Source organism: Contarinia nasturtii, unplaced genomic scaffold (genome assembly GCF_009176525.2).
Source record: "Contarinia nasturtii isolate CC-2019 unplaced genomic scaffold, AAFC_CNas_1.1 Cnas_scaffold_1182, whole genome shotgun sequence".
Classification (NCBI taxonomy): domain Eukaryota; kingdom Metazoa; phylum Arthropoda; class Insecta; order Diptera; family Cecidomyiidae; genus Contarinia; species Contarinia nasturtii.
This window is the reverse complement of record NW_022198526.1, coordinates 83,726-93,444: the sequence shown is the minus strand read 5'-3', so window position 1 is coordinate 93,444 and position 9,719 is coordinate 83,726. Positions and strand designations below refer to the sequence as shown.

Genomic DNA, 9,719 nt, shown 5'->3' with positions numbered 1-9,719 from the left:
AAATCAAGTCTATATGTGCGCGTTTAGAAAATTATGGTGTGTAGAATTAGACTGAAATGTACAAATCACTGAAGTACAGTGACTGAACGAGGCTTAAATTCAACGAAAAATAAACTCATTTTCTCCATTCTTAATGTCAAGATGGAAATGCAGTTTTATTTGCTAGGTTCGTTGATAGGTTTACTTCGACCCAGAGAAAAAACACAAGATTTACTTTGACATTGAAATTCAATTAGTTAATAGCACCCCTCCACAACACTATTTATTGATTCATTCCAATTCAACTTTGTTGTCAATCATTGAAAAGTGCTACAATATATATCTTCATCACATTTTTTTAGATTCTTTCTCTCTCGCACTTCCACTCCATGTCATGCCAAAGATATTTTTCGCCACTCATTTTTTATTTCACTTCTTAATTTAATTTCCATAATTTTTGTTCATAGTTATTAGACATTTTCTTTTTGTTTTTTAGATACAATTATAATTTAGTCTATTTTAATGAGTTAAGAAGACATAAGGTCATTAGTAAATACATTGAGCTGTCTGAAAAATTCACTGTATTTTTTCGTCTTGATGATATCGTTTGTTTGTTTTTTAAATGCTGTAATGAATGGTGTGTGTATCATTTATATTTTTTGTTTTCTATGTTCACTAATTCTACACAATCAATATGCTAATCGAGAATGTTTATAAAGTTGTTGTTCTTTATTTGCATGATTCTGATGAAAGGAGATAAATGTAGTTTTGGTTCAAGATATTATATCGTCTTTGGTTTAACGACATCTGACCTAGTCCACGAACTATTTTCCATAGACTGAACAAAGGATTTTTTACATATCTAGATATTGATAACAAACATTCACTTCAAAGGAAAAAAGTTGACCGTTTCCAACATGATTTTTTTCCAGAAATAAAACAAAATGAAACTTTTTATTTGATTTTACCAATTTTTGTTTGATTCTCACAGGCACATGTTTACTCCAATTTTTCTATAAAAATGAAGAGATAAAGTAAAATATAAAAAAACATGACTAGTTCTGAGCATTGACGTCAACTCCTTGAAATTGGTACTTTCAAAGTACGATTTTGGATCATTTTCACCTTCGTGTACCACTTCTCAAAAGTTTTCAGCTTACAGTCGGGCGCTCACAACCTATAAGTGTGTCCGTAAGAATAAATATGGCAATACAAAAACGGAATCTGAAGAACGTTACATAATTTTTTTTGTATGGATAGTTGTACTATGTAAAAAAAATTATGTAACGTTCTTCAGATTCCGTTTTTGTATTGTCATATTTATTCTTACGGACATAAGTATACTTATACCTAAATAAAATTCAATCCTGTTGAAAAAAGAAATGGCCAATTGTTTTTTAGCAAATAATCAACGAACAAAAAAAATAAAAATAAATAGAAATGAAATCAAATATAGTTCAAATATTTTTGATGTATGACTTTTTGGATTTTTCTCTTGTTTTGAATTTTTATTGAATTTAATCCATTTTCATTTGTTTTTGTAACTTGTATTCTTTTCTTTTCACGTTTTTCGGTCTCTCTTCATCATATTTCAATAATATATTATATAAGAATTATAATATAATAATAATAATGACCATAATAATAATAATAATAATTAATTAATTGAACCAAAAGAAGAATATTATAACCTAGGATCTTTGCTGGAGGCAAAATAAAACTTAAAATTACAACTGTATTTTTTGAAGTTTTCCATTCACTTTTGTTAAGTGTTACATTTTTTCCAATGAGATGAAAATTCTTGTAAATTTCTCCCATGTCGTTTTGTTTATCTTCATTTGTTTCATAGTATTCATTTAAATGTACGTAAAAAACGGAAAATCTCTTTTCATCATATATCTTCTTGATTCTTTTTGTCACTTTGAAGTTTAAATTTATTTATATTTTCGCTTCACTATCTGTCCGATATCTCAGAATCTGTATATATCTCTTCGTAATTTGCATATCTGTGTATCTGTGTTTTGTTGCTTTACATTTTGGGAGATTTTGATGCACGTCGGGCGCATCAGTGTATGTGTTTGTGTATTCAGTGTACAGCAGCAATAATGATAAAATAGTTGTAATACAATATGTTTTCTTTTAACACACGTTTGACGTTATGTATTTTCATTCATTTTATCATTCTCAATCTATACAAGTTGCGTATTTCCTTTTTCTTTCCTCGTTTTATACAATGAAACATACATACAAATACAATAAATGTGTTGTTGTTAATTGGTGGTGCTGGTGGTGTTGTGTGTGTGTGATTTTATTCGTTTCCCCTTCTGTAATAAACTGCGGAGAGTGATGATGTCATTCGTTTCGATTATTTAGTTTTTTTTTTTGTTTCTTTGCGATTTTAATGAAAATGTGTTCGACAATATGATAGATTGTGTCTTACAGGCATTTATAATCCTCACATTTTCTTATATTTTGGAACGAAACATAAACAAGTGTGTGACCATATGCAATTATAAAAATATTAAACCGATAAAATGACAATATGCCATCATAAATTAAAATTGGTTGAGAAGCAATATCGTTTCTGTGTTTATTGTTGTTGCTGACTATTTATCGTCTAAATTGAAGGAATGCCAAAAAAACTATCAAAGACTAATTTGAACCCCATTATATGTGATCACACAATTATGTATTGGGTTCTATCGACACCACATAGCATTATCATTGGAAAAAAATCAGCATCGATGCCGCAAGATAAGAAAAGTGATTGTGTGTTACCCAATCGCATGTGTGTTAGCCAATTGATTTTTTTTTATTTTTCATCTACGAAAATCGAGAATGCATTAAGAATCTATGTAATAAGTTGTGTTTGATGTATGTGGTAAGTTGTTTCTCTGTTAGTAAATTTTATCCGGGGAACAACTATATGTTTTCTGTTTTTCTTCTTTCAGCGATGATTTATATATTATGCGGTAATTTTTCATTTTGTAAATCTTATTTTCAATGTTTATGTTTTTATTTTGATACAAATTAGCTCGCAAATGAGTGAAACTTTAATTCATTTCATCATTCAAGTATTCACAGATAATTTTTCATTCTATCTCACGTTTTCTCTTATACATTTAAGACTTGTTCTAAGTTGAATCTGTTTTTTACTTGTCTGTGGTATTTCATGTCGTTGCGGGTTATCTTCTTTATACTCGCATTTTTCCCTATTTTAGTGGTTATTTTAAATGTACGTATGAATGAATTTTCGTTACTGCGATCTCTATTGTTAAGATTATGATAAGTATTTCGTTTTTTTTATGTTTAATGCTGTGGACAGTGTTCGGTTGTTTCTCTGCTTTATCCGGGGAAAACACATATAATTATTATTAGTTTTTGTGGAGTGGTATAGGAATCAATAGATTAAACCGTCTTCTCTTTCAATGAACTAATGAATATCTGTGATACCATGAACGATTTCAATCTGACTCTATGGGGACAATAATAAAATGTGTAACAATAGAAATTGGTTTTGTATTCTTCCAAGGGCATACTGTATGTGGCGTGTTTTCACCTTTCTTCTCCTATTTCATTTGTGTTTATTTTCTCATCCTAATATTATGTGATGGATTTCTATCATGTCAACGAAAAGAGATTGTGTGTATGTATGTAAACGCTTATGTGTTTGTGTATGGTTATAATACGTAATGATTTTGTTCTCTAAACTTTCATTTCGACTTTTCCATTTTGGCTATTGCGTGTGTTATTTTTCCACTTTGTTTTTATTATTTACTGACATAGTTGATTCGAAGCAATGAAAAAAAGAACAAAAAACGAATTCTATTAAAATTATTGGCATTTTTACAATGAATGACTTTTCTGTACAAACGAAACAGACGATAAGTAAAACACAAATCATCAATCTATTTCAGAAAAAAATATAGAGAAAAATTCAACGATTATTTTGATCCAATAAAAATATTAAATAGTCTTTTGCACGTGCGATCAAAATGGCCAGCGACCAAGATCTTGAATAGACTTGACAAATGCATTGTTTAGGTTGAAAAAAAGGAAGTCTTTTACAATTGAACACAAATAAAAATGAATAAATTGTTTGATATGAATACACATATAATTTATGCTTTTTATTTTGTTATTCGTGTGTTTTTTTCTTCTTTTGTTTCGATTTCTTTTTTCACTTTTTGTAACAAAGATTTCAGATTATTGTATAAATTACAGTTTGTCTCACAATGTTGTTTTTTTTTTTTTCATTGTCTTTAATCTTTCATAATTCCGATCATCAATGGTGATTAGGAATATCATCCATACAGTTTGTTTTCTATACCAATATGTACGTTTTTTGTATCTTTTTTGAGTGAATGTGTGCAATTTCTCCTCATTTTTCGGTTTTTTTCTCTCTTTTGTTTTTATGTCGTTCTCATTTGTGATATATATTATTGATGCGCCTAACAATTATTCAATGTTGTTTTCTCTGTTTTCAATGCAATTTCACTTTGAATCACCTACGAATTTTCGCACTCATCTACTTGCTCTTGTTATCGACACCACTTGGTTTTGGCTTATCATTCCTCCCTTGCTTTTCCTCATTTATTATGCATAATAAGTATAATAAATTTTTAAAAATATTTTTTCATCGATAATTTTTTTTCACATTCCTTCCTCGCTTCATGTTTTTGTATCAAATGCTCAAATGCTGCATTAAAAACGATTATCTGCTCAGTTTTGTTTTGCTTTTGCTGTTATTATCATATTTTTTTCTCCATGTTTATATGCTTCAAATATGATTATTTAATTTTTTGTTTTTTTTTATCATTCTTTTAGTTTACTTCAATTAGATTTAAATTATGTTATGTCACTAAAATCTGAAATTTGCTTCATTATTTTTCATATTTCTTCATCGTGTCCAGTTTTTTGTCACTCGACTCATCTTTTTTCTCATTTTCATATTTCTTCTCTGCTTCGATCTCATTTTTTCGCGCAGTAACTTGTTAAGTCTATGAATTTGAATGCTAGATGAACAGCTAAGACGAACTCGATTGATTCATATTACCAAAGAGTCCGGCCGAAAATGATGCGGGTTGATTTTGCTGTGAGCTACCTGCAATGTTACCAAAAGAAAATCGAATTTTTAGAATTGCATTCACATTGGAAGGGCTCGCTGCAAACATATTATTCTAATCATAATAGACTCACCACTTTGTTGATTATTGCCACTGTTTGCATTTGAACCGCTGCTACCGCTGCCACTACCAGTCGATTGCTGCTGTCTTCCATGTTTGGGAACCGGCGGTTGCAAATATTCATGCCTTGACAATCCAAATACATCCATACGATCTTCTTTACGATAAGCCAAACAGCCTCGAATAAAACTCTGTAAAAAACGTAAATAAATCACATTTTTTGAAAAATCAGTTTAACATGCCGTGAAATTTGAATTTCGAATAGAACGCCTTATACTCATTTTGAACAAAATCTCACGAGCTACGTTTCATTACTATGTGTTCATTGTATTCATACGACTTTTCATCAAATTCCGCATTAAAAATAACGATTTTAAAATTATAAAATTGCGTTGTTATCTCTGACGGAGATATTTACAGAATATTGAGTATTGTTCTATTAATGATGATTACCTTTGCTTCATTCGATACTGTTGGTTTATTTGAAAACTGCACCTCAGTCGCTTTCAATATTGTATTTTCCTCTAAAATTGTCGCTTGAGATTGATTATGACCAAATGGCTTTTTTCCATATAAACACTGATAAAATATAACGCCTACGCTCCATACATCAACTTTTGAGGAAATTTTTGGCGGATTTTTACCAACGACAAAACATTCCGGTGGTAGGTACCTAAAGTGAATCGAACAGTAGTGATCGTTAGCATTATGTTTGAAGTAAATGAATCGAATGGATAGGTATCGATGATGTGGTTCTTACCAGTACGTTCCAGCGCCTTGTGATGTTAAATCCATACCATGATCCGGGTTATAGTTCTCTTCGTCCATAACTTTGGATAAACCGAAATCGGTGATTTTAATTTCACCGCACACATTACCTTCGGTGAGTAGAATGTTGCCCGGCTTTAGATCGTAGTGAATAACGGGTGGTTTTATTTCGTTCAGGTACTTAAGCGCTGAAACAACCTGCATTATTATCGATCGAGCCTCGCGTTCTGGTATCATTTTGTGCTGCTTCAAATAGAAGTCTAAATCATGACCATCACAATATTCTAGAACTGTGCAAAATGAGTTTGCGTCTATTTCGAACACATCGTACAATTTAACCACACGAGGGTGGTCCAATGCTTTGTGGATATTGTATTCTCGTAATGCGTGCCTATAATTAAAATAACGATATTGATATTAGTCAATTGTTTTAAATAACAAATGAATTCTATGCGGAAATTTTGTGATACACACTTAATGTAGTTCGCCTTTTTATCTTCTTTCCAATCTTTATTGAGTTGATGCACTTTACATGCCACATATCGCTGTTCCTTTAGGTCAAATGCTTTGTGCACTTCAGAGAATCCACCTTTACCAAGCAGCATCAGCAGTAAATATCGTTCATTCAATACTGGATGATTGTTGAATCGAGACTGTAAATAAAGATTTTTAAAATGGATTGGTTATTAGTTTTTTTTCTTCAGATTTATAAACTTAAATTAATAGGCATAAAAGAAACAGAAGAAGACGAACGTGTCTGTCTACAAACACTCACTTGATCCTCATTGTGTATCCGCTTTAATTCTCTAATGTGTAAATTACGTTCACGTTCTAATTTCTCAGTTTCTAATTGTAAATCGGCATCTTCTTTTTTAAGCGTATTCTGTCTCAGCTTTAAAATTTCATCACACTCATAGTATTCTTGCATAGTATAGCTACCGGATACTGGGTCGGGTTTTAAAAATGTGGCATCGCTGCCATTGTGTAAATTGTTCGTCACACTGGAACCCGATTGATTGGCGGTTTGATTATTTGATTGCTGCTGTTGTTGTTGTTGTGTGGTCGTGGAATTGTTACGTTTGCGACCAGTTTCTGGATTCGTTGGTCGTTTTTTCACTAGGATTTTCTTTTGGCGATCAATTTCTTCGCGTTCGGCTGCAATTTCCTCTTGCCGTCGTGCTAATTCCTGGAACGCATAACCATCAGTCCAATTTTCTTGGAACGTTGCGCCAACACGTTGCGTTACAAATTGTCCTAATCTTAATCTATTTTGCATGCACTTTTGCCGTGCCTCCTTCTTTTCAATATTACTCTTTTCCATGAGTAATTTTTTGACTACGTCTATGCACTTGTTAATATGATTTTTATGCTGATCGATTTGTTTCTGGTGCGTATTGAGCTGACATTTTTGTTCTTCGGACAATCGTGTCAATTCTTCCACTTTGGTTTTACTTTCTTCCAAATTACAATTATGCTCGACCATATCTTGTAGCGATAGATCGGTTTGGGTGGACTGTGACACTTTTGCTGTTTGTTGTAATTGTGGTGGTTGTGGTGGTGGTGGTGGCAGTTGGCATTGGACCAATTGTTGTTGCATAGATTGGGCTGATGAAATGATATTGGAAGTGTTGCGATTTTTGAAGAAATCCTGTGTACCAACGACACCTGGTGGCCCAATGACACCTTGAAGTGATTGTGTGGTCGGCGCATACATTGGAAAACCATGCTGTGAATTTGGACTTTTTGCACCGCCGGTCGCTTGTTGCCGAATCGGACTGTTGCCAGTGTGCTTAAAATAGTCATTGATTTTCTTATTTTCTGGTGGCAACGGCAACACCACTCTCGCACCTTTGCTATTGTGGATGTGCTGTTGAATTGTATTATTTGTTCCTAAACCGCCAGCATTTAAACCGGTACCGCCATTATTACTGCAACTACGATCACTACCACACCGTTCACCACTATTATCATCTAACGCTTTTCGTTTACGTTTTCTTTCGGATGTTGATCGGGAAATTTTATCAGGCGTACCAGCAGACTCAACCTCTTTATCACTGTGAGAGGATCCAGTGCTCATATTTGAGTCCTGGTTATGAACTGTTGTCTGTTGACCGCCTTGAACTACTGTTGTTTGCGGTGCCATCTGCAACTGTGTACCGGCAGACATCTGAAAAAACAAGAAATTGAATAAGAATTCAGTTAGATTCAGTATTATTTATCTAGGTGAAAATTGCTTATAAATTGAACCTAATCACAAATGAAATCGTGTGAAATATGATGATGATGACGATGCTTACTAATTTCATCATAATAATTCGTAGAAAATTGTAATAACTAATTTCGATGAAATTCGGCAATTGCACTCAGATGAAAGATTTGAACCGGCATTAAAAATGACAAAAGTCATTTCAGCAGAATATAAGTGTATAGAGACAATAAATCTCGTCTTTAATTAATTTGAACAAATAAAATGCAAAAGTTATGGTCAGAATTTGTGTTACTTTTTTTATTTTGCTCATTCATTCAACATGGACGACTTTGACTGTGGCACTTTCTACTCGCGAACAACCTCTTTTTTTGCTTTGTGTTTGCATGCATACATTTTTTGTTCGCTTTTCACCGCTTTATTTCATATATATATTTTTGTTGCTGTTATTCGTGTTCACTATATTGGTTCGTTCGTGTACGTTTCACAATGCACAATTTGCCGTACGGTGCAATTGGAAATGTATATGTAGGGTACCCCATTGTAGTCATACGAATACGACGGCTGTCGTGCACTCCATTTTTAATCTTTCTGTCTACAAATACTATACACATTACGGCAAGAGAAAAAATGCTTTATAAGTTATTCGTACACATTAATATATATGTTGAGTGTGATATTAGTTAAGGAGTATAGTTAACGAATGAAATGAAGACAGAGGAGAAAACACACTGAACGTACGCAAATACACATACACAAACAAACAAAATGGCGAATGAAATCGTAATCCACATTATTTCGTTTTAAGCTAAACGAAGAGCCCAGAAGAAATGAAATATTTTTTATTAAAATAAATCATAGAGACGAGAGGAACAAGCCGCAAAATTCTATTGAAAAAAGCGAATCGACACCAGCAATAACAAAAACGGCGACAACGACGACGACGACGGGGCATTAACGCACAGATACACTTAAGTGATCAACCGTATGAGAGATTCAATATACGGTACCAATCGTTCACACAGCAGCGCGATATAAAAATTCGATTTCGGAATGCTTGGTATTTAAATACACACACATCGTTTCAATTTTGCAATATTATTATTTTGTTCGTATTTTTTGTTTCGAAAAACGGTTGAAAATGATGCGATTATTAGCTGAGACTAGCAGAAAATTTGACGAAGAAAAAGAAAAACATTTTCAATGTAAATTGTAACACCGTTTGCTAAATTGCAATGACGACAACGACGACAAAAACGTTCACTGCCAAAGAAACTGTGTGCACTGAAAATTAGGAGGAGAAAAAAAAATGGAGCACCTGGCTATTTTATGACAAAATGTAAATAATGCTGACGTTCTATGTCCACTGCAAAATCTAATTCGAGAGAGATTTGACCTGACGACGGCTGTTGCAATGTGATTTGAATCTCTATCTCCATCATCAAACTTCAATGAATCGGACGACACACCACTAAATTTTTAAAAGCACAAAACCACAACAAAAACAACAACGACGAGCGATGATAACATAGAAAAATTGTTGTAGTGTTCCGTGCACGAAAATCGTGCTTAGAAAAAAC

At 32.7% G+C, this 9,719-nt stretch overlaps 1 protein-coding gene across 4 annotated transcripts in view; it reads right to left on the bottom strand.

Moving 5' to 3' along the window:
* Positions 1–2,337: 2,337 nt before the first annotated feature.
* LOC116344864 (serine/threonine-protein kinase tousled-like 2) overlaps positions 2,338–9,719 on the bottom strand; it is an 80,550-nt gene continuing 73,168 nt past the window's right edge. For all 4 annotated transcript variants that reach the window (XM_031773677.1, XM_031773678.1, XM_031773680.1 and 1 more), the window contains 6 exons: positions 6,709–8,100; positions 6,408–6,586; positions 5,926–6,324; positions 5,619–5,838; positions 5,179–5,356; positions 2,338–5,083 (listed from right to left, as the gene is read on the bottom strand). In XM_031773677.1, the coding sequence (XP_031629537.1) occupies positions 5,007–5,083; positions 5,179–5,356; positions 5,619–5,838; positions 5,926–6,324; positions 6,408–6,586; positions 6,709–8,100 (2,445 nt within the window). In that variant the 3' untranslated portion in view covers positions 2,338–5,006. The remainder of the gene's footprint in view (positions 5,084–5,178; positions 5,357–5,618; positions 5,839–5,925; positions 6,325–6,407; positions 6,587–6,708; positions 8,101–9,719) is intronic.